Genomic DNA, 26,761 nt, shown 5'->3' on the forward strand with positions numbered 1-26,761 from the left:
ATGGCTGTAGGCCCATGAGCTCAAGTACACCTAAATTAGATCCGGAAAGTTATCCAGTAGTTTCCCATGTCAGAACTTTCTTTTCAAGCATGGCATCGTGAGGAGAGAAGCTATAGCAAAAGCAGGGAGCAATCCCGAGGAAATTCAGTGCTGTGGAAGCCCTAATCCATGACGGCGCGGAGACCAGTGAACATGCAGAGGACAGCATGAGGGAGAAGAGGAGCCGCCTTCAACATACACCTGGAGACTTCCCTCCTTGACATGGGATTGGCAGGCGCAATAACAAGAGCTGAGGTGAAGTAAAATTCCCCGGAGAATCACAGTGGCAGGACACAACTTTGAACGGACCGAGCGGTGACTGGTGTTGCGGACTGAGGAGGACGCAGTCAACAGCAGGCAAGGCCATGTACAACCGCAGCGCCCCACTACTGAGAACCGTGGATGGCTGGTCGTCACTCCCCTGGGTTCTAACAGTACAACGGTGAGCAGCCTGTGAAGGCGGGTTGTGTCGCATCAGCGCCTGACACCTGGAAGAGAAGAGAGGACCAGCACCGGAACGGTGGTGAGCCGGGGAGTCGGGCAGACAGCCTCAGCGCAAGACCAGATCGAAGCAAAAGGTCAGAGAAACGGCTGCCCAGAGGTCCCGACTGGGTCGGAATAAGACCCACAGCAAACGCACCCCCGTGTGGACGGCAACACTATCTTTGCAAACAGCCCAACAAAGCTGCCATGGCGGGGCTATGCACGGCCCATGCAGGTAGCACCACGAGTGAACACTAGGATCATCCGTTTGTGGGGCCGGCTGTAGCCGAAAACTGGTGTAATCCCTCTTGTTCACAGCAGGCACTGTGCAGTGTGGACGATCGGACCAAACAAGGGAGACACGGGCGTGGACAGCTGGGACCAGCCAGCAGAATCAATGTGTGCCGAACCATACAGCCAACGGAGCGCCAGCGGGTGGAACGATGTGACAGGGAGGTGTGGACTCACCCATCCTGACTCCCAACAAGATTGGGGAGACATCTGGAGGGGCGCGAAGAGAAACCTGTCGAGTGGGGGAGGTGAGATAAAAGGAGCCTCAACTGCCTTTCTGAAACTAGCAAAAAGAAACAGATCAAACGGCAGGCAGGGGAGCCTGAGTAAGAGAGTGCAAGAGTTTGTGGTATGGTCCACACAAGGAGGCTCCCCAACCTCACTACGTCGGAAGACACTGCAGGCAGGTTCAAACAGATCTGATGACACCAGACTTGGAAGTGGGCAAATGCAAGCTGGGGACACTTCGCCACCCTGGATACTAATACATAGTGTACCCTACAGCAAGGTGGTGTACCATAGGTGAGGGGCAGCACGCTTGTGTCTTGGAAAATAAAGGCGCTAATCGACAAGTGCAGCCCGGGGCAGGTGCACTGCCAGCGCACTTCCTGCGAAATAAAGCAACCATATCTACTACGTTGGGAGCTGAATACCCACGCCACTAGCATCTGGGACCACCCACCGGTATTTACCACTGCAGGTTCAACACCCTGGGGTAGCCTAATCCAGACCCAAATCCAATAGCCCACACAGAAAACGTAACAGTGGAACAATCATCACTGGAAGGGGATAGCTGACACTGGACTAATCCACATTATTGACACCCCATCCTGGGTACCACCGGCAAGTAGGGCAAGGGGCTACTAGACATCTCCCCTGTGACCAGTAACGGATCATATGGATAGGTAGCTCTACGACAAGTACCAACAGACGTTGCAAACCCAAGCTGCCTGGAACCCAGATCAACAGCAAGGTCCAAATGTGGTAAAGGGGGCAAATACCAAGCGAAACTACACTTTGATACGCCTGCAAGCAAAACGATGGAGAACTCTCCAGAAGCACGCCCCTTGGCACCACCTCAAGATCCAGCTGGGGCATTTCGGGAGATGTTCACCAAACTGCAATCCAGCATCCAATCCCTGGATGGGAAACTCGACTCACTTACCTGCGAGGTTGACCACATGCAGGTTTGTTTATACAAACATGGTGAGAGGCTGAACGAAGCTTAAAGGAGAGTGTCAGAGATAGAGGATACATCTACCTCCATGACTAGGGAGATGACTGGAGTGAGAGCAACTTACCGACAAGTAAGAAGACCTGGAGTCAAGATCAAGAAGGAACAACCTCAGGATTGTCGGAATCCCAGAATCGACCGATCAGGGGAACATGGAGCCCCTCGTGGAAGAGATACTGCAGGAGTGCTGGGCCCTGAGGGGTTCTCTGCGGTGTGCATAGTCAAAAGGGTGCATCGAATTCCGAGCGGAAGAAAGCCAAACCCAGGTGCACAACCCCGCTCAATCATAGCCTGTCTGTTGAACTATCGACAAAAAGGGAACCGTCCTCTACAAAGGCGATACCATCAAACTGTTTCCGGACTTCTCGCATGAAGTGCGGGCATCGAGGAGGACTTTCCTAGAAGTGAAGAAGCAGCTGCGGGATCGGGGGATAAGATATGCAATGATGTTCCCGGCTAAATTACGAGTACAGCACGATGGGCGGGCGCTCTTTTTTAACACCCCGGAAGAGGCCACAGCTTTCTAGAAATGCAACCAAGAAACCCTTGACTAAGGGGGAACAATGATTGACAATGCCCTCTGGCAACATATCCTTTAGTGTGATGAGGCGCTAATGTCAGTTGCAATAAAGCTCTGATACGACTAGGGGAACTGTGTATATATGTAGGTGTGTTAGGAGGTTGGGCTCGCAGCTACCCCTCAAGCGGAAGTTCATGTGTGTGCATGGTTGGGGAAATGGGGAAGCTGAAGAGTTGGGGGGTAATCAATGGGGGAGGGTTCAAGATCTGAGGGGGGATGGCTTGTTTGGATGAGGGCAGGGCGGGGGAGGGGGCTATGCATCACTGACGAATTGGGGTTGTTGGTGTGGGAGGGGGAGATCCCAGTACACCTGACACAACAATTCTGAAACACATGACGCCCGAACAGTCCAAACTGAAGGTCAATTGCACCAAGTCACTTCTTAAACAAGTAATGGGTGGGCCCTGCGGGAAGGGGACAGAAGGAAATAGCAGCTACATCCGATTGGGTGGCTAGGATACGAGGCAAGGCCATTTTTGCTGAGTAATGGAGATGGCTACACTTAATTTTTGGAACCTGGAATGTCGGGATGTTAAAGTGTCCCGCTAAATGCCAGAAAATACTTCTGTACATGCAGCGACACCAAGTCGGAATGAGATTCCTGCAAGAGACCCACTTAACACCAGACAGTCCATATTCAGGAACACCTGGATATGCCACAGATACTTTTTGTCATATTCCTCATACGCGAGAGCGGTGGGCACCCTAATACACAACATGGTTGGTTTCCATCAGACTAAGGTGGCAAGGGACGAGGAAGGCAGGGGCCTCATAGTTGAAGGCACCATTCAAGGAGGATTATACACATTAAATAACTATTACCGTCCAAATGAAGACACGGTAAATACACTGGAATGGATAGACCGGCGGCTAGGGGAATTGCTGCCAGGGTAGATAATTTGGGCCGGCGACTTCAACACAGTTTGCAGCCCAAACTTGACAGTACGGGGGGAAGCCATGGGTCTGGTAGCAAGGGGACTACTCGGTTGCAAGGCATGGCTCTTTTGTGGGATGTTGCAGACGTGTGGAGAGTGAGAAACCAGACAGTACGGCAGTACACTTGCCATTCAACGCCCCATAACTCGGCATCAAGGTTAGACTTTTTTTTGGTGTGGCACTCGCTACTAGGGCAGGTGAAAGAAGTGGGGATTCTTGCCCGAACCTGGTCAGATCACACCCCTCTGACGCACGCGATGGGACTGTTGAACAGGGCGAGAGGGAGGCTCCCATGGCAGTTCAAAAGTGAGGGTCTCACTGATACGGTTTTCCGAGAGAGTCTAACACTGGCCATAGATAACTTTTTTATATGAATGTGGGATCGGTAAAGTCTGCAGGGATATTGTGGGAAAGCTTTAAATATGTGATAAGGGGTGAAGGCATATCAAAGGAAGCAGGGATTCTTAGATAGATTAGGAGAGAGCTGGAGGACAAGAAGAGCAGCATACGTACACTGCAGACGGTGACCCCAACTCCCACAAATCGAGAACAAGCCGATATTTTGATACAACTACAAGACTTTCAGGCATTAGCGCTCTGGGAGGTTAAATATATTGGAAATTTGGCAAATAATCACCAATACGGGGAGGGGCAAAAACCTGGCCGGACATTGGCAAGACCAACCAAGATGGATAACCTGAGAGGCAGGATCCAGGCTATAACGGATGAACGAGGGAGGGATTGGTTTGAAGACACAGAGATAGTATGGCAATTCTTTAAATTTTATAATCACCTATACTCTTCCCAGATTCATGCCTCTCAGATGGATATAGAGGAGTACTTGGATCAAGTAGTCTTACATTGGTGCACCGATGACCAAAGAGAACACCTGGGCTGCCCCCTGTTGTTGGCAGAGGTGCTGCACGCTATCAAGTCTTTACCAAATGGGAAGTCACAGGGACCTGCCGGGCTCATGGAGCAGTTCTATTAGCACTATGCAGACAGATTGGGCCCCCACCTGCTAGAAATGTTTCAACACAGTCTAGAGACAGGATGCTTACCGGAAACATTGAGAGAGGCTATGGTGGTAGTGTTACTAAAACCAGATAAACCCAGTAATGACTGCTCCTCTTACTGCCCAATCTCACTGATTAATATAGATAGTAAAATCTTAGCAAAGTTCCTTGCACCTCGACTATCACCAATGATGCCAATGATGGTGAGGGCGGATCATGCAAGCTTTATCCTGGGGCGATCCACATCGTATGGACTCTGGAGTATGTTCAGGCTGATCGCGGCGGTACCTCCTGAGGACTCTATTGTGTCGCCCTACTAGACGCCACTAAAGCGTTTGATTCAGTGGAATGGTCGTTTTTGTTCACCTTAATGCAGCAAATGGGGTTGGGAGAGTATTACATTGCCATGGTCAAACTTCTATATACACAACTGGTAGCCAGGTTGAGAGTGAACAGTCAGCTGACACCGATTATGGAATTGGAAAGAGGAACACGACGGGGGTGCCCCATCTTGCTGCTTCTCTTCGCGCTGGCGATCGAACCATTCGCCGAAAGAGTAAGAGAACTACACTTGCACTGCAGGGTTGGTTTACACACCCACAGGGTAGTAATATCACTATACACGGACGATACGGTGCTGTTTATTAGGGACCCCCCCGGTCAACTTAGACTGAATTATGAGGGATGTCCAGTGCTTTGGGGAAATATCCAGACTAAAGGTAAATGCCTGGAAATCAGTACTCTTCCCATTGACAGAGAAGGTCGAACAATACCAAGACGGGTGGGGATTCCAATGGCACATGACTCAAACCCGCTATTTGGGAACCTAGCTTGGGCAAAAATGTGGTATATCTGAGAGCGCTGGATGAATCTTGTGAGGCCATGTTAAGATGGAAAAACCTTCCTCTTAAGCTGTACGGCCGGATATCCATCATCAAAATGATGCTGCTAACCCGGTTTCTCTATGTCCTTTTTGAATGCCCTAATAGGGGTCCCAAGGGATACGTCCGTGGTCTGAAATCAGCAGTTTCACAGTCTCTATGGGCATGTAAACCAGCCAGAGTATCTTGGGACAGGCTAACAGCACCCATACATGAGGGTGAACTGGCATTACCCGAATGTGAGGTCTATTACAACATAGCACAGGCTGGATTTCTTGGATACTGGAATGGGACGCAAAGGGACAGGAGGCATGTGGAGGTGGAAAGAGCAGAAGTAGCACCAAACCTACTTAGATCAATCATATTAACTGCACCGGGTAGAGCAGAACACACAAGAAACTTAGTAGAAGTGACCTGCAAATCCTGGACCCAAATAGAGCATAAAAAGGGGATAGAGGTCCTCTACTCACCCCGACTCCCAGTAATGCATGTACCGGGGATCCCCATTATGGGCGAGACAGGGTTCGTGACCATGGTGAAAAGGTTAGGGGTGACACACTTCGGAGAATTCTTCCCCGAGGGGAAGTTTATAACACTGGCAGGGCTGAGAAAGGGACATTGTCGGCCTTTGAAATATTCCTATATTATAGACTGAAGGTGAGTCTGCGCCAAATGTTCACCATGTTCCCCAATCAACCATAGTTCTCCCACATACTGGATAAATTCCTTTGTGGCACTATAGGTTGCAGGGTGACGTCGGGATAATATTCCATGTGAATAAAATCCAAGGAAGAGGTTAAATCCTCACCAACTGAGAAATGGGAGAGAACCTTGGGGCAGGAGATCTCAGAAGAAAAGTGAAGATACTGCTGCGAGGGAACCAGAAAGGGGGCTATCAACACACGATTTAAATTAATTCATTTTAAATACATTCATCAGTTTTATTACACACCAGTCAAACTGAAGGAATACTTCCCAGATACCTCGAGGAGATGCAGTAGATGTAACACGGAGCAGGCAGACTTCCTCCATGTGACCTGGGGCTGTCCAATCATACAACAGTCCTGGGAACAGGTGTTCGAGACGATCAGCGGCGTCACAGGCCAGACGATAGATCCAGAGCCATTGATGGGCTTGCTGGGTTATACTAAAGAAGTCCCCAAGTGCACCAGGAAACTGATCGGTCTACTCCTCATACTAGCTGAAAGGCGGGTGGCAATGCAGTGGCGAGGGAAATTATGTCCTAAAATCTCACAGTGGAGAGGAAACATAATGTATTGTATCGATATGGAAAATGGATGGGGGCCACTAACTCGAAGCCGGTGCATTGATAGAAGTATGTGGGATGCATACACACATTTGTTGATTCAACAACCTGATGGTGTGGAGGTAGCCTCACCTACACCCGAAACCGAACCATGATTGACAAGAATGGTGCATATTGTGGTAAAAATGTATCTTAGATAAGGTGCAAGACATGATCAATAATCGCACACAGGGATGTGAACTTGTCTGCTTTACTGTTTGGTGCATATGTAATCGAGGACATAATGAATATGGCGTACATTGTAGAATGTCAGGATGTAACAAAAGGTACTTGGGAATGCGGGTCTGTTGGCACGTAGTGCTGGATGTTTGTTTTTTCTGAAACTGCCAATAAAAAAGAATTTAGTAAAAAAAGAAGTAGACACACAAGTAACAATACTTTTAGGAGACCTGCTCCGTCTGGGAGATGTTACCAATGCGGCCTTTGATTCCCCCATCAAGAAGCCATGAAGTGTCCCATATTTGGATATACCTGCACCAAATGTGGCAGAGAGAATCACCTGGCGGTCATCTGCAACTCTCGACCTGGATGGCCACAAGGATGCAATCTCACACCCTCCAAACAAGAGCCTAGCATGCACAGCACTGGTCCAAGATGAAACGCAGGTGTGAGGAGAGACCTCGTAAGACATGTCAGACAAGTTACAGGAAGGTCTCCATCGCCCTCACCCTCCAGGGAGACGACTCAGCATGACTTTGCTTACATGAGGAACGGTGTGACGACCTCAACTCAGGGTGACCGACACAGGTGCCACCCTAAATATTTTGTACGTGTCAGAATATCGCAAGATGACGTCTCCTCCACAGATAAGACAATCTGACCTGAAGGTCTTTTTCAGTGGTTGGTAAAATGGCCAGTGCAGAATCATGGGAAGTTCTTCACAAGGAAAAATGCACACAAAACCAATTTCATTACTACAAGGGGAGGTTCCCCGGAATAACTACTCAGCTGCTCCACTGCTCTCAAGATGGAGATTGCGGCATATACCATGCAACACAGACTCTCTGTCATGCAGGTATTCCCAACTCTGTTTGAGGGCATTGGGTTTCTTAAATGAGACGCGTGACACTCTACATTGATGAATTCATGCCGCCTGTAGCTCAACACCCGAGGAGAATACTGATCCCTCTACAACTGCTCATAGAAAAGGAGATACAATTTTAACTGAGGGAAGGTATACTAGAACCGGCTGATGGTCTGACTCCATGGGTGTCCCCCATAGTGGCTGTTCCCAAGAGAGGGTCACCAAACAAAATACGCATATGTGTGGACATGTGACAGGCAAACAAGGCCATTGGGCATGAGAGACCATCCTGGAATGTATCTAGACGGCATGATCAGCCTACTAAACGGGGCGAAAGTATTCTTGAAGCTCGACCTGAACAAGGGATACCATCAGATCAGAATAGACAAACAATCCCAGCACATCACTATTTTTGCCACACCAATTGGACTCTTCATATATAAGAGACTCAGTTTTGGCATCTGCTCGGCAGCCAAAATACTTAAGGAGAGCGTGCAGAGAGGGATTTCTCACTTGAACAACTGCTCTATTTACAGTAGTGATATCCTGATCTTTGGTGCCACTATTGCACAGCATGATCAAGCCCTTCAACAGGTGTGCAAAGCACTGGTGGAGGAGGGTCTGACCCTAAACCGTGAACAGTGTGTCTTCCATAAGTCTGATCTCAAGTTCTATGGACACATTTTCTCACATGAAGGCATGAGTCCTGACCCGTGCAAAGTTGCCACCATCTCTGAGATTCTGCACCGACAGATGCCAGCACGATTAGGTCTTTCTTAGGAATGGCTAGTTACTGAAGCTGGTACCTTTGAGACTTTGCGACCACCAGAGCCCCCCTCAGAGTACTCACTAAGCAAGGTAGAACATTCCAATGGTCACAACAATGTGAAGACGCATTCATACACATAAAAAGCAACATTGCCTCAGCAGAACGCATGGCATAATTCGATCTGAACATGTGCACAAGGTAACCGTTGACGCCAGTCCCCCCAGGGGGCAATCCTGGTGCAACATTGGCCATAGCGAGAGTCTCCCAGGACAGTAAGAGCCTTTCAGACATAGCGACAAGATACTCACAACCCAAAAAACAGGGTCTCACCATTGTATGTTCGTGCAAGCACTTCCCAATGTTCCTCATTGGAAAGTCATTCACAATTGTGATGGATCACCAGGCCTTGTTGACCATACACAGAAGCTCTCAATGCAAGATGCCCCCACAAATAGAAAGGTGGGTCTTACGACTACAGGACTTTGATTTCACCATTATTCACAAACCGGGAAAGGAATACAACCCAGCAGATTTCTTGTTTCGTCACCCTTTGACAGACTTTTCCACTGAGGAAACAATGTTAACTTTCTCACTCATCATGGCCCCCAAGGGCAATCACGTGAAAGATTATTCCGTATCACACAAGGCTAAAGAAGGTGCAAGATCTGATAAGATCCAGAAGATGGAGACACACAAACGTCATAAGCGGGCAAAGCGTAGAATGCTTTTCCGCGAAGAGCTTTTCTGTAAAAAGCTGTTGTGGCTGTCGAGCTCTTGGGACTGCGTTCTGTGTGCTGAACTTGCGAAGGACTTGGTGAAAGAAACGTTGCTAGGGTGAAAGAAACGTTGGACTTGTGTACTTTTTCCCTAAGCTCCTCCTATTTTACCCAAAACTCTATACTACCACGGAACCCGCGCGTTTGCGCGTGCGCTTTTGCCAAAGAGCTTTTCTGTAAAGAGCTGTTGTGGCTGCAGAGCACTTGGGACTGCGTTCTGTGTGCTGAACTTGAGAAGGACTTGGTACGCCGGCAGATGACTGCAGCATTCCTCAATTGGACGTGGGGACAATTGTTTCCAAGTATTTACTCTTGCTTTCTTTTCATACCAGGCGAAAGAAACGTTTCTAGGGTGAAAGAAACGTTGGACTTGTGTACGTTTCCCTAAGCTCCTCCTATTTTACCCACAACTCTATATTACCATGGAACCAGCGCTTTTGCGCGTGCACTTTTCCGCGAAGAGCTTTTCTGTAAAGAGCTGTTAGGGCTGCATAGGGCCCCAACCGCTGCACTTCCTATATCGATTGTTTAGCTTTAAGAAAGATTCTCATTACTATTTCTAGGTAATTGCTAGCCTAGTAAGTACAGTATTCTGTCGCCCTTAGCATTAAAGCTAAGCAACCAGTATTATGGAACCTTATAGGCTAACCAACGACAAGCCGCCTAAACGCCAAATTTTAAAATTAGTGCAACACCTTAAGAATACGCCGGCGAAAGTGAATCACTCACTATCTTCTCATAAAATATCCTCAGTATGCGAGCGCTTTCCTGTTCATCCGCGCTCAGCTGATATTCGAATGTTCTATGTTCCTGTTTCAGCGAAAATATTGATAGATGAAGCCGGTGTTACGAACATGGACCCCTGCCACGCTGATTCTGCTGCGCTTCATAATCCATTTGTTAGCGACACAACTATGGCAACTGTCCCTATTGCAGGGCCTTCCCAGACAGCTAGCCAAAACGCTGTACATATACCCAAATCAGAAGTTACTCAATGTCATACAAATGCTTTACCCCAAGTTTCCTCTTGCATCGATATTGATATGCCCAGCGATCATACTCACAGGCAAATAGATATTGACCCCCGATAGAAGCGAAGTGCTTCAATGCTTTAGCCAATATTTCTATGCAGGCGGGCTCTTCGTTTCAAGGATCTACGCAGAGCAATCACCAGAGAAGAAGTTTTAAATATCAAGATATTCCTCATTTTAATTTATCCCAATCTCCTGTGATGTTCTCGAGCTCATCTCAAAATCACTTGCCAACACAATCCAGTTTACCTGGTCCCCAGAATTCACAGAAGCAATGTACACAGAATTCAACTTTATCGCCTCTAACTGTGTCAGTTGCACCGACACCTATAATATTCCCTTTGTTACAAACTATGTTGGGTGCCTTAAACTTGGCAATTACAACGTTATTGAAGTTATATGAGAAACTGGATGAATGACTAAAATGTCAAAACGATCTTATAGGAAAATTACTTCACCAACAATCACTGACTTCTGATTCATTAGCGTGTTTACTGCAGGTTAAACACCAGCCTTCATCTGAACAAAAGGTCCCTGCACCTAACACCTCAGAGCATTCTTTCCTAATACAAACCGATGTGTCTGAGTTCATAACCAAATTAAAATCACATCTACAGCTTGTACCAGCTTCAGCTCTGCTATGCCCCCCTGATATGGTGAAAAATGGTACTCCTCATCAAACTCCTGTGATATGTAGTTCTTTGCCTGAAAAAGTTGTAATCGATCTTACTGTTCCTGAAAAAAAGAAAAAAAACAGCAAACTTGTAATAAAAGGAAAAAAAAACGAGACAATCTTAGTGCAGGATATTGTTAAATTTGGCAAGCCAATTGCTAAAAAAACTGTATCCTTTGCACCTCCCACTCAACAAAAAAAGTCTAAGAATTTGAAAAATAACAAATCAACTGAGCAGGCTGCAATGAAAACTTTTTTGAAAAAACTAACAAACCAAACAAACGTCTAAAAGAGATCTCTTCTGCTATCACAAAAAAATATGCTAATTTAACTAAACTACCTGCCCACTCGAGATGTCTAATACAGAAAGTCCAAAGTGTGGCCGGCCACCAACCATTAGATGATCTCATGGACGAGATCGATGCTCAAACCACACAAAGTAAACCCTCTGCATTTGGTCCTCAGGTACAGTCTCAAACATGAACAAATGGAATGTTAGATAACCGATCGTCTGACATAGAAAGACGACGTATGCAACTAGAAAAATCGATGAATTCTCAAGTTTAAAAAAAAATTCCATCAGTAGTAATCCAAGACACTTAACGGTCAGCTCGTGCCTTCATCAAACACATCCCAGGGTTCCTGATACAAGACCTCTTGAGACATTACAGCTCCAAACAATGACCCATGGCCTGAATACACAAGCCCTCTCTCATATGTTTATAGCTTCTTCTGAAGATCAGCCTATAGATAATAGATTACTACAAATAGAGAATAGACTCAATTCTCAAATATCTACTATTCAAAACTCCCAGGGAAAAATACCTCTTCAGAATTCCAACAATGAAATACATGCCCATTCTGCTACAAACATACACAATAAGTTTAGAAATTCCACAAAGGGCAACGCTGTATCTCTAGGACCTAGCTATCATACCCTTATCATAAAGTGTAGACCTGGTTCTTACAATATATTTGACTTGAACCGCTCATCCGTTCTGAATATCTTTGCAGACATTCCCTCACTCGAGGATTTGACTTCTTCTGATATCGACAGAGTGGAATTCTTAGATGACTTGAACCTTACTTGTGCAAGGTTGTTGATTAAATCAGGGGTCATCTTAAACCTGATCTGCCAAGCAAGACAGGACATTTTTGAGTTGGGATTCACATTTTCGTATGAAACTTTTCAGAAACAATTGGCTAATTAGAAAACACAACTTAACCCTTATCAAAGAAACTCAAAATTCACAGGTTCCGATACAAGTATTTCCAGAATACCAGGTAACGAGTCATGATTATGATCACCACATGCTGACACGATACCTCATTTAACACTACTCAGCTGGAATTCACAAGGCCATGCCGCTTTTATAAACAATGAACAATCTAGTTTGCATCTCTATGATATTATTGCTATACAAGAGACTTGGCTAACAGACAATCCTACTTGGGACAATTTTGAACTCGTAACTCTGAAAGCAATAAAACAAGTCAAAGGTAGACCTAAGGCAGGGCTGCTTACGGCAGTAAAGAAGTCGGCAGATCTTGCAATTACTGAATGGGTAACTCCCAATGACTACATGCATTTAGTAAAAATGTATACCAATTCATATGATATTGCACTTATAAATGTATATTGGAATCGGGAGGCGTTGCCGATAGCCGACTTCCTTGCTTACATCGAGTTCCACCTTAATTTAATCGCTTTAGACAATACAATATCTACAACCTTTGTAGTCAGAGATTTAAATTTCCATTACTTTCAAGAAAACTCCCAACAAGAAACAAATATTATCCAGAGATGGTTAGCCATCATGGCTACCAACCATCTACTTATGGCGAATGGTTTTATAGAAGGCGATGTTCCGCATTGACCGACATGGCGTCACCAAAATCAAAAATCCACTATAAATTACATATATATTGACTCCATGATGTTTTTGTTAGCGAAAAACTTGAAGTAACAGTACAAACCTTAAGCGATCATGACCAATTGATCTTCACATCGTCCCATAACATCCCTACCATTCAATCGGTACACTTAAAAATGTCATATGTGATAAATAGTGGACGGAATAGGCTACGTTTAAAGGAGGACTCTTTACATAGCTTTTCTATTGCCTGAAATTTAAAAGTTGCCCAACTTCCCCTATGATGACGACTGAGGGGTCATATGTTGATGGCCTCCAATTATTCTCAGAAACCGACAATGAACAAAAAAAGTACTCTTGATCTGAAGCTCCGAAAGTCTATCTTGCGGAAGGAAATAAGAAATCAACAAAACTTTAAACCATCTGGATATCAGACTAGGATCAGACATTTTAAAACAACGTATAGAAATTGGATAACCGAGAGGAAATCACTCTTATTCCAAGATGATAGCAAAAATATGTTGAGAGCACTCTATGCCAAAAATTCGCGAGGAATATGGCTGTAACTAAATAAACCCACTCATTCCCCGCAGCTCGCCTTATAAACTTATCCTGTAAGCAAGGCAAAATGGACAACTCATTTTGTAAAACTATATGTGATTCCCAATGCAACTTTACCATCAATAAAGGAGAGGTGGAAACCTGCCCCCAGCTTAGAGTTAAAATTTGACTGTGAAGACATAGAATCTCCAAGCTCAAAACATTGAGGGCTCTGGGCCCAGATGGCCTATCAAATGTAATAATCAAAACAAACCCTAAACTGTGGGTTTTGATCTTGAACATTATCTTTACTGACGTCCTTAATACCAGAAAAATTCCCCCCTCATGGCAAAAATCTGTGATAGTCCCTATCTTTAAGAAAGCAATCTGCCAACAGCCACAGAGTTATCGCCCTATTACTTGGTTGGACGTGCCTGGAAAGTTATTCTCCAGACTGATCCTACGTGATCTCACACAGTGGATAGCCCAAAAAGAACTAAATGATCCACATCAAACGGGGTTTATTCCCGGCATTGGGACTTCTATGAACTTGACAACAATAACTGCGATCCAACAGCAGGCCCGGTTATCGAAACAGAACATGTATTTTGCTTTTGTGGACTTTAAGTCTGCGTTTGATTCAGTCAGTAGTGAACTTTTGTTAGACAAGTTAATAGCGGCACGATGTCCGATGACTCTTGTGGACTTGATTACTCAACTCCATTCTGACACGTCAATCTGCGTAAGATTAAATAGGCAAGGACTTCTGTCCACTCCAATTTGGACGCACTGCGGTCTGAAACAAGGCTGCGTTCTTGCTGCAATTTTATTTATGACTTACAAACCAACTTTTTGCATCTAACATCTGATCCTCCGCATTTAGGTACTGATGAAGTCTCTTAGCTCCTTTACGCGGAAGACCTTGTCTTGCTACCTAAGACACCTGTTGGTCTTCAAAAATTATTATCCGCTCTAGAGCAATACGCCCATATAAACGGCCTGGAAATAAACATAAATAAAACTAAGGTCTTACGCTTGTTAGATAAAAAACCATCTAAATCATCTTCTTACAAATGGCACCTAGATAGTAACATGCTAGAAACTGTTAATGAGTATCGATACCTAGGTATCAGTATCAACAATGACCTGAATGATGATGCATATGTCAATGAGTTAAAGAGAAGAGCATCCTCCTGTGCCTCGCAAGCAATGCGTATTCAAGGAAAATATGGGAAGTTACATGCAGAAGGTGTCAGCAATAATCCTGTACGGAAGTGAAACTAAACCAATAAGGACCCTGCATTTCTGGACCCAACTTGAAGGAATTTATTGGAAGAGAGTACTAAATTTGCCCAAGAGCCAACCTATGTGTCTCTTAAGACACAAATGAGGTCTTCCATCATTATATGTCATGGCAAATTGGAAATTACTTGCATTATACCGAAAGTTTATTCTCATACCTGACTTTAATTCCGACTCAATAATATCAAAACTTGCAAGGTACATGTTGGAATCTTCTCACGCATATCCATGATCATGGCGAAACCTTGTAAGCTCCTAGATGGCAACAGCAAGCATTTCAGAAATTTTCTTGACACAAAATCCCACATGAGCAAAATCAAAGCTATGGTGGTTTGATTGGAGTAGCACCATGACTTGCTGTAAAACATATAAAAACTTTCAGGAAAATCCTTTTGAAGGAAAGATATTCAGAACAACTGAAATGTATCTATTAAAATTTCCACAGCAAAAGCTACGAAATATATTTTTACGATTTCGTCTAAATATATGCAAAACTAGAGATGTACGTGCCTCTAGAAAGCAGTTCGATAGGCAAGGGAATTTCTGTAGATTCTGTGCTAATCAACGGATTCACAAAACCCTACAACATGTTGTGAGTGAATGTCCTGCACTGTTAAATCAATGAATTCTCTTATTTCAACCGCATTTTCAAGATCAGATACTCCTTACATCTGAGGAACTTTGGAAGAGACTCTTTCACACAAAATCTGTTCTCTTGCAAATTGCAATTGTGAAATATATACTTTTACTTGATTTGGATTCACAAATATCTTAACAAAAATCAAGGCGGGCTAAACCTGTACATCGACATCACTATTTAACAAACGACTTCTAATGGTAACTTCAATTCTCGAGACAACTTGAGGCTTGGCTGGGACTGAAACCCACAATGTAAGTTGCACTATGAATAATAGAATAGCTTGATCGTCGAGACTTAAGTGTTTAAGCACTAGTTTAATTGACGGACGCTGGTATAATGTTAAGTATGGTCCACTGTCTGATTGTAACATTTGTTTTAAAATATTATTTTTATATTCAGGAAACAGTTGTGATTCGAGTTTCTGAATTGATTTACTTTCTGAATGGATTTACTTTCCTATTTTTTGTAAGCTTAAGAAATGATATACTTGTTTATTTTCATAGTGTAGATTTTAAGAATTTAAATCTCATTATGATGCAAATTGTTTATTATGATATGTTTTATTGAAAAGTTGGTTAACAACTATACAAATAAAAAAAAAAATATATATATATATATATATATATATATATATATATATATATATATATATATATATATATATATCAGATGTCCGTGTACGTTGTAGTAGTAAAACCAATCCATGCATGCTAGATATTGTGAATACCCAGAAAGGTGTATTTAAAAAGAAGGTCTGTATCACCATGATTAAAAGGGTCAGCTTAAGCGGGTCATCCGGGATTTTGATGGATTTTACCCCTTCGTATAGGGCCCTGCTATGCTCGCACTTGTCACCATGGGCTGCAGGCCTTTAACAACCAGTAAGGCCCATTGCTGCTGGATTATTGCAATTCTTTTCCTAAGTGTTGAATGATACGGAGAGGGCAGAGGCTCCCAATACAATGCTGCAAATTGTATGCAGCAATGCAACAGTCTTCTCAAAAATGAATTCCATTGAGGGAAAACGAAATTAAACTGAAAATGGAAGGAATCTGTCAGGCAATTAGTTCAGCCCATCTCTCTAAATATGGCTACATTGGCCACCACTGAATGAATATAATGCAATTAGTTCAATCTCTCTCGTTAACTAGGCAAGGCCCAGTCATATGTGCATACCTATGTGAGCAATATGTAATGAAATGAGCCTCACTATATGTATTTACAATAACCATCCTATTTTACTGGTGAATATCTTTTGCTGTAACCATGGTGAGTGAACAATCTGCCACTGGCTCAATCTCTCCCTTCAGCTGGCCAAGACGTATTCATATGCCCATGGATGGATGAAAAATGGCTGGAACTGTGGAGATTTTTTCGAAGATGGAATTACGAATGGCGCCTTCTGGTACTCTCTGTCGAAGGGTAAGGCCCTGCCTTAATACTGCATTTTTGTCATGAAATGTGGAAGCTGTGAGCAATGATTGTCATTCTGTCCTGTTGGAATCCGCTGTTGACCAGATGCACGTGCTTTCTACTAGACACAGTTGCTAACACCTGCTGGAGACATCCTTCCTGTTAATTACAGCTGTATCTTGGATATGTTTAGTGGTGTCTAGTGGTGTCTTTTGGTAAAAGTGGGCATTTTTGTTTCTGCAGTGTCATTTCCATAGTTTGTTCTGCTAAGCACAAATAGTCTCGTGCCCACTCACCCCAATGCAACCACTGGATCCAGTAGAAAGCCTTTGCAACTGGTCAACTGAAACGTGCATCTATTGATCAAGGAATAATTTTCCACAGACATGCAAATGTAGGTTTTGAAATGAAATATATCAAATATGTAATTAATAATACAAAATATAACTTCCATTGTCCATATTTATTATGCCTGGAAATACTTTAAAAGAAAAATCCAAATTTGCCATTGATACACAACCAGTTTATAAGCAGGAATATCAAGTAGACCCATGTTAGGTGGGTGCAGACCATCCAGTCCTGTTTTAAGTTGTAGCTATTGGGTGGCGGTAATGCTCCGGTTATAAGCCAGAATAATTACATTGGAGTACATCTAGGAGGGAGATGGGATATGAGGCGGGAGACACACAGCTTGTGGGTGTTTGATTATTTATCCACCTGTGGCCATGATTATCCCTATGGCCATTTGCACCCGATTTCTGCCACTTTCTGCTCAAAGCATATTCTTCAGGGATCACTTTGAGGTAGCTTTATCAAGCAGTATCATCAAACTTTGCGCTGTAAGTGCCTGCCAGTGTTAGTACTGAGAAGTCTTCTCTGGGGCTTAATAGATTAATTGGAGCTCCAAATGCGCTACTGATGTACTAAAAAAAAAGTCTTAACCCAGTGTGTCTTAAGTCACTTGATGTAAAAGCAGTATTTGTGTCCTGTTAAAAACAAGCATTGGCAAAGCCAGCAGTTTTGGCTTGCGCATACTTATTAGTCATTCGCCAAGCACTGCTATCACATGCCTCGCACCATTTGGAAGCTGCTACCATTAGTGGACGGTTGGCACCAGTGTGGCAGTGCCTCGCAAAATGCCTGTCCCAGGCCTACACAAAAGCCAAAGGAATTGGCAACGCCAATGCTTTGTTTTCATTGTCCGCTTTGGAGTGTTGCATTTCAAAGGATTGCACAATAGTTAATTGTGCATCTTTAGGGTGTGGTGATGTCATTGTCACTGTAAGTAACGACCAATGTATGTCAGGACCAATGGAAATACTGAAAGCAAGTATATTTTATTGTATATAGCTGTATTTCAAACCGAAGGAGCGAATGTAACTCAGAATTATTTGAATCGATAGCTAGGCACACATATATTTTCCTGCTTGTGTAAAGTTCTTGAGCTCCATACTAAAATAATCCGCAAACCCTCTGCGAAAGTAGCCCTACATTTGGAATATATTGGTGGATGTATAACTTAGAGGCGGGCTTTCTTTCAGAATTCAGGGTAGGTGTACATATTTATCAGTTTTCCACATTCGCTGTCTTTTAGTCAATTGCATTGACTTTGCATTGTTTGATATGTTTCCCGTTGTCTTCACAGGGATGCAAGATTTTAATTACCTTTATTCCAACTGCTTTGAAATCACGCTGGAGCTGAGCTGCAACAAGTTTCCCCGCCAGGAGGAGTTGGAGCGGGAGTGGTATGGCAATCGCGAAGCCCTGATTGCATATATGGAGGAGGTACATGATTCGCTTCCATGATTAGTGTGATAGTATACAGTATAAGGATAGTGACGTGCCCCACTAACCCTCAATGGGAACCTGGGACGCATATACTGGTTCGCAAAACTATTTCAAGGGAAATCGTTGGTTATGAACACATCCAAAACCTTCCAGCCATCACCTTGTTGTTTTGCTAAAGTCACCCCGAGTGGGACGGGTATGCCCAGACGTGGGTCCCGAGCCTGCCCGGCCTAGAGATCCAAGCTACTCCTCACTGATTATGCCCAACAATGTCTGTGAATGCTTGTAGTCTCGTGCAGAAGGGATGTTACCTAGCATTTTGGGCTGGACTGCCCCTTTTGGGGTAGGACCAAGCCTGACTTGCATATGTTTTTTCCCCCTTCTGTAATGGCTTGGCAGGCTGAAAAACAATGGTCTGGAGGGTTGCTCAGAACTATACCTCTGGTTATGATTAATTCAAAACCGTCCAGCCATCACCCTTTTGTTTTGCCACATTTAGAACATTACAAGATTAATCACTTAGCAAAAAGGCACACTGTTCATCAAAATGTCATGAGAGTGAATTCATTTTTCCATGAAAACATGTTGAGTATACATAGAAGTCACCTAGGATGTCTGACTTGGGAACTGTGCAGAGAAAGGAAACCCCAATGAATGAAGGGACTGATAGTGCAGTCTTGTCTCTCTCATCCAGACCCTGAAGTTGTCAGAATCACTACATGAGGTTCAATGATTGACACCTTTTTAATGTTAGGGTGAATAAAATGAGCAGCAAGCTCAGTGTACATTATGTACTTAGTGACGGAAGCATAAAACCCTCTGGTCACAGACATATTTGTCAATTATAAATAACTGTGGTCACTCTTATGTTCCTAAAGCGCTCTTTAATTCTGCGCAAAGTAGCCACAAACTCAAAATAGTGCTCTTTGTTCTCTTCCCTTTTCACATACAGGAATTTTAGACTAGTACAATAGGTGTGTGCATGACTGTCAATCTTGGAATGTTAATCTGTCATCAATTAAAACAAGAGTAACATTCCTTTTATGACTACAATATATACTGGAAGTGATAATTGGAAAAGACCATTGTACAATTTGAAATCGAGGCAAATTACGATTTTAGTATGATTCATTGTTTGTAATAGCTGGTTCTGCAAAGAAACTCACCTCCGCTGGTTTCCTCTTCCATTGAGCAGGCGTCAGCAAAGGCTCGAGTGTCTCTAGCAAAGGCACACCTGGCAATGTGACTCCCACCCACAAACAAAGAGAAATAGACTTTGAATGAGACAGTTTGTGAGAGAGAGAGAGAGAGAGAGAGAGAGGGAGAGAAACAGATGGATTCAGACAGAGAGAATGAGAGGGAGAAAGAGAGATGCCAGATGCAGCTAGTAAACATGTATTCTAAGCATCACAGGTATAATGACTTCAAAACAGCTCAAACTGGTGATTACATTTCAAGATATCAAACAAAAGCCTGTAAATATGAGAAACTCATATATATCAGGGCCTCACTGATATAACACAATATAACAGTGCAAAACAAACACATGTGGGATGATACTGATTCACATATCAATAAGCAATTGACAGAATAATCCATTTTAGAAGTGACTACATTCTTGATATAAGAATGGCATTCCCACCATCCATGTGGGAGATGACCAGGGTTGGGCAACTGTCGTAGATGCAAAGCCTGTCTTTGTGGAAGAGCATGAGCTGGTAACATGCTATTTTGGTCTTCTAGGTGATATATATTTTGAATGAAATGCCACAGTCGATATTAAAGATGAGGCATTTTGCACTGGGAGAGAGTTGCGGCATGAATCTGTTGAGGTGTGTGTCTGAACTTCACAGTATATGTGATGTAATCAGTGATGTCATCAATGATGTCATCTTTGATATCCTGGGTGTTAGTTTGAGCAGTGCGTGGTGGGGGCACAAGTTATGGTTGCATAGCTTGTAATAACTGGGTAATTTCTTTTCCATTTTGCGCTGAAACAATATTGTTCCTTTAACTAAGATTTTTTTCTGAATTGCAAAGGATTTTATTAGAGAAACTTAACAATAATGTCCCTTTAACACGTTTTCTTTACTTATTTTCAACGGATTTTATAATCTAAGAAAGATCACGATGTTCCAGCAATGTATGTAAGTTATTGACATTGTCCACTTTTAACATGAAAGAACTATAACTCTACTTTAACAAACAGCACATTTTTAGGAGCGCATACCGATGTGTGTCATGTTGGGCAGCACATTTTGGGGTCTCAACTCGTAGATCAATTGCCTAGGACATGAGGCTCAACCATGACCTCAGCTCCACCAAACCAACGTCAATATCCACGGGAGGTAGCTTGCAGGTTGGTCCAGTGTCCACTATTCCCCATAATAGCATCAGGAGCCACTGTCCATGACTTGCGGCCAGTGGCTGAAATCCCTGGGTCATGGGCTTCAGCCATATCTCAAGCCCCGCCAGCCAATCTACAGTACAAATTGGGCAGGGCAATTTAACACCATAATGCACCTTTAACAAATGTATTCTGTGAATTATGATGTTTTTTGTAGCTGCAGATGTTTCATTCTGTTCCAGCACTCTATGTAAGCTTTTAATATATGAAACAATTAAAAAGTTCCTTTAACTTTAACCTTTTTTTATCGATAATTGATGTGTGTCACTTTCATCAACACATGCTGGGGATGAAAGTCATGGTGGAAGTGTCTGGGGCATGAGGTTCAGCCATGCCCCAGGTCCCACCGAGCCACCCACAATAGTCACTAGACCTAGCCTGTAGCCTGGTGCATTTCCCACTATACCATGATGGTACAGTGGGCGTCTATGCACCGCTTGTGGCCATGGCCCGTGGCCACAAACCCTGGGACATCGGCTTCAGAGATGTTGCCAGCCCGCAAAGCAAACCACAGTAGAGATGAGGCCCATCCTGCAGTCCAGCCAAGTTGCCTCTATGGCCCAATTGTGGCACCGTGGGCCACTGTCCATGACTTACGGCCATAGCCAATCACCATACTCCCTCAGCCATGAGATTCAGCCATGTTGCTGCCACATGAATCAACCTACAGTAAACATTGGTCAAAGCCTGTAGCCTGTCCCAGTGGCCACTATCTCTCAATAATGGGACAGTAGGCCACTGTGAATGATTTGGTACAGTGTGGCCAGTGGCCACAATCCCTTTGGTGTGGGCTTCATTCATTTAACAGGCCCGCTAGCCATATCAGAGTAGACATGCAGGTATTGCTGAAGGCCAGCCCCCGTGACCACTTTAACCCCAAAGCTGATCCCCTGGTGACCATTGCAAGTGGCCAGCCAGGGGCCATACCTCAGGCACCAAATTCATATCATTATTTTTTTATACCTACATTTTGGTAATTTTGAAAAATTAAAACACAGAAGGGGTTAACACCAAATTTGCAAAAGTATTCTCTCAGGACCTGGCTGAAGCTCCTCATGCAAGTTTGGTGAAAACCCATCCCACTGTTGGGGCTGCAGGTGTGATGGGAATTTGTTTCCCATTCAAATCAATCCAAATTTGTCAGGTTTTGGAACCCATCCTATAACTTTGTGCCCAATTACTGACACTGTACCAAACTTTCCAAAGAGTCATTTTATTTTCTGGAAATTTTTGTGCAGATTCGTCAATTGGCACAAAAGTTAATTGTTGCCCAAAAAGTGTTCTTCCTATGGGGAATACACCATGGCCCTCATTACGACCCTGGCGGAAAGCGACTGACCGGAGCGCCACAGCGTAAATAGCGTTTCCGCCATTGCACGAAGGAGCAAAGTGCGGCCCATTCCGACCCATCGGGCACGAGCACCACGCCACGGCGGAAGTGCAAAGTCCGCGATGGCGGAAATGACCCCAAAACGGCCCACACCGCCGCCGTACGGCGCCCTAGGTGCAATACCGCCACCCCTCTTAGCGGTCACCGCAGTGTGCGCCTACCGGAAAGTACGGTGACCGGAAATATACGGAAACGGAAGCTAAAACATGGGCCCGGAACGGGAAACATCCCGGCGTACACCTATAAAAACACTAAAACCACACAACCACTAAAATCACTACCCTGAAACACACCCCAACCCGTCAACCACCCTAGCGAAACCAAGAAAAATGGGAAAAGTAGCGAAGAAAGCGTGCGACCGCAAGCGGCAGGTCCACTTCTCCCGTGAGGAACTCACCGTGCTAACAGAGACCCTCCAGGAGAATGCTGCCGTCGTCTTCTGCACGCAAATGACCAGGACGGCACTTGCAAACAAGAAGGCCATATGGGCTCTGGTGGCACAGCGGGTAAGTGCGGTGGGGACCGCACCCCGCACCCCACAGCAATGCCGCAAGCGATGGGACGACCTGCGGATACGCGTCCGCAGCATACTCTCTGCCAACCGCAACATTGCCACAGCCACCGGGGGAGGTCCTGAATCACCCATCAAGTTGACCCCCTGGGAAGAAATCTGTGCCTCCACCATCGGAATGGAGAGCATAGAGGGAGTCGGAGGGATGGAGAAAGGAGTGCAGACATCCGAAGATTCAGGTAGGTGGGCCAGATAAAACAATGCCAAATCCACACAGTCCATCCATGTGAAGTACCATGCGTCCACATAGTGCAACAGAAACACATGTCCAGGAGAACGTCCACACACATCGGCCTGATAGCGCACGTTAAAACCCACAATAAATACATAAATAATTAAAAACCCCTAATACACGCACTACACGTGCAGCAGGCACACCCTAACTGCAGGCTGCCAAACAACTGCACCCTCACTCCACACACAAATCAAAGCACCTCCAAGGCCCCGACCCAAATCACCTTCAGGTACCACCCCAAAGCATGTGATACAATGCCATTCCAATTCCCACTGACCCATCAATAACCCTCGCCCTCCTTTACTCCACCACAGGGTCCGATCCAAACGACGAGCTACAGGACACCCCTACCAGCACACCTGCAAAGAGGGCCAAGACCAACGGCCAGAGACCCTCCACCTCAGCTGCACGCATCAAGACACGGCAGCAGCACAAATCAGGTGGCAGCACAGAGGAGGGAACATCAACAGGCACCCCAGCAGCCAGCATGCCCACAACACCACCACCACAGGTCCCCCCAATGGATGCCACAGAAGGCACTGCCTCTGGTGGCAGCAGCACCATAGGTGACACCCCATTGATGGCAGCATGCTCGGACACAGAAAACGGGGATGCCGAAGTCAGATCCATCCATGACCTGTCCCAATCCCCCTGTCTGTCCCATCCCGTACAACATGAGGATACCACGCAGGGGCACCCACAAGACGACGACTGGCCATCCCCCACAAGCCCTGTGGCAAGGCAACATGAGGACAACAGCCCCTCTGTGACACCCCCGCAAATGGCCATGGCCCAGCAGAGGCAACAGTCCCTCGACCAGTTGATCGAACAACAGCAGCAACTGGCCACACTCCTCAAGGACCATGCCGATGAATGTGGGGGCACAAAGGCAGACATAGAAACATCAACTGAGACACTTAGGGCAGAAATGGAGAGAGGTACAGAGACGCTAAGGGCACAAATTGAGAGAAGCACCGAGAGCCTGAGGGGGGAACTGCATGCGACGTCCAAAGACGTATGTGCCGAACTTGCCGCAGTGCGCCGTGTGCTCACTGAGCTCTCGCAAACCCTTAGGGACATGCATGGACGTGAGCAGGCAGACACATCATCCGTTGCAAGTTCCGTCCAGGGCAGCCCCCAACGTAGATCTGGAAGGAACCTGCGCTCCACAGGCAGGGGTGCCCCTGATACCCGAAGAGGGGGCATGCAATAGCGACAGCCCACTGACAATGAGCATCTTTGGACACTGGTGTTCGGGGGGGAGGTAGGAGGGTGGAGGGGGTGTGTTGGGCTCACTTGGGTGGCGGGTCGATAGGGTGTTCAACATGATATCACATATGCCATAAAAAGTGCACGATCAACCAATGAGAAGTGTGGACATTGATCTTTGTGTACTAGGCCATCATAGGCGTACAGTCCATATTGTGCATGTCCCAGACACACACAGTGCCACGAGTCCCGTGTCCATGTATCAGCCACCAGGCGTGAGTGCTAGAAGCATACATCAATGAGATGCTGACGAATGTCACGGGCCTCCGGTGCCTCGCAGACTCCATGAGGTGCTGCCACATCCCCACCCTCATCATGACCATCTTCAGGTGCTTGCAGTTCTGCGTCAGGGGGCATGGGCACATTTCTACGTACGCACATGTTGTGGAGCATGACACATGCCATGACCATCTTTGCAACCTTCTCATGGCGGTACAGGAGTGCCCCGCCAGACCTGCTGAGGCCGCGGAAACGGCCCTTCAGTAGGCCGAATGCCTGTTCTATGACTACACGGGTACGTGAGTGGGCATGGTTGTAGTCCTCCTCATGCTGGTCCCGTGGGTTCCGGACTGGTGTGAGGAGCCATCTCTTCAGTGGATATCCAGCATCACCTGTATGTGGACGAGAAACGTATGATGTGGAATGCCATTGATACGTACGCACACCCCCCCCCCCCTTCCTGGCAGGTCATTGCCAATTCACATACCCCACATCATCATGCATGTAATGAGACTCACCGAGTAGCCAGGATCTGTTCCCTGCGTGTCGCTCCATGTAGCGTGGTATTGTAGAGTTCCTCAAGACCATAGAATCATGGGTTGATCCAGGGAATCGGGCACAACAATGTGTAATGATCCTGTTGGAGTCACACACCATTTGTACATTCAGGGAATGAAATTGTTTTCGGTTGCGGTACTGGGCCTCCATGGCATGTGGGACGACCAATTCAACATGGGTGCAGTCGATGGCACCAATGCAACCCGGTATGCCGGCAAGTGCATGGAATCCCACTTTTGTGTTGGTTATTTCCTGCTCCGAGCGTGGTAGAGAGATGTAGTCGTCTGCGTGCTGCAGGAGGGCATCGAGCACTTGCAATAGTGTCCGTGAGAACAGTGGCTGAGAAATGCCATGCAACTGTCCGACTGTGTGCTGGTAGGTGCCTGTGGCCAGGAAGTGTAGTGCAGACACCACCTTCAGTAGGGGTGGGATGGCGGTTGGGCTATCTATCATGCTGACAAGGTCAGCCTGTGTCATGTCCACAATGGCGGCTATGGTGTCGCGGTCCAGACGGTAGAGGGTGTGGATCTGCTCATCAGTGAGGTTGAACGGATGTGCTCGGAGGCGTGGTATTGCGGGCTGCCTGCGTGGTGGTAGTGGCTGTGCTGGTGGGCCTTGCTGGCCCTGCCTTGGCCTCCTCCTCCTCCTGCGTCTCCTCCGTGCGGCTGGTTGTAGTTGGTGTTCGTCTTCTTCTTGGAGTCGGAGCACTTGCAGTGCTATCAGGTCCCCCAGGGCCAACATCGCGAGTCCTGCCGGTAGCATTTCGGTGTGGTTGTGGGAGGAGACTGGCTGTGCAATTTATGTGTTTTCAGGCTGTATGGCCTCCACCTGTGGTGATTGATTCCACCTGTGCAAACTGCTCTCCCCTTTGGCCGAGCACGTCCCGCGCACAACGCTGCAATTCGGGGAATTGTATCTTGCTATTGCAATCATGTATTTGTACCCGATGGCCGTGTAAGATTGGTTGATATGTTCATTCTGCTGTGGTCCCATTGTTTCCCATACTATCTGTGCAGTCGCGAACAGACTTGTGAAGGGTCAGTGGAACGTAGTACTCGAGTAACGGTGGGCCCTTATGCATCACTGTACCGAGTTGCAACGACGGGCGGGGCGTCCCATTCGTGGGTGAAGGCAGTTGCCATTTTCACACACAGCCGCACTCGATGGAATAATTAGTGATTTCAAACGGCCACAGATGCCTTTTCGACGTGATGTTGCAAATGAGGAATTCGAAGGGCGGCGCTTTCGGTTTCCAGCTAGCGGCGAGGAGATGCCCACAGGTCTGACTGCAAATATAACGTTCTATTGTTCTATGTCCTTGAGACAGGGCCCATGGCGAGGGAGCAATGATTGATATGAATAGTTTGGGATGCGCAATAGCTACGTGGGCGATGAGGCCGTCCGTTCCCAAATACATGTTACTTCACAACACTGGAATTACGGGCTGGGGCACTGTGGATTTAGCAGGCTGCATGACGCACAGACTCAATGGATG

General features: G+C 45.7%; 1 protein-coding gene across 1 annotated transcript in view; it reads left to right on the forward strand.

Moving 5' to 3' along the window:
* CPN1 (carboxypeptidase N subunit 1) overlaps positions 1 to 26,761 on the forward strand; it is a 391,203-nt gene that overhangs the window by 221,714 nt on the left and 142,728 nt on the right. The window contains exons 5-6 of the mRNA XM_069611516.1: positions 16,727 to 16,838; positions 18,475 to 18,614. Of these exons, the coding sequence (XP_069467617.1) occupies positions 16,727 to 16,838; positions 18,475 to 18,614 (252 nt within the window). The remainder of the gene's footprint in view (positions 1 to 16,726; positions 16,839 to 18,474; positions 18,615 to 26,761) is intronic.

Source organism: Ambystoma mexicanum, chromosome 8 (assembly GCF_040938575.1).
Source record: "Ambystoma mexicanum isolate Mex_15411 chromosome 8, UKY_AmexF1_1, whole genome shotgun sequence".
NCBI classification, from domain to species: Eukaryota; Metazoa; Chordata; class Amphibia; order Caudata; family Ambystomatidae; genus Ambystoma; species Ambystoma mexicanum.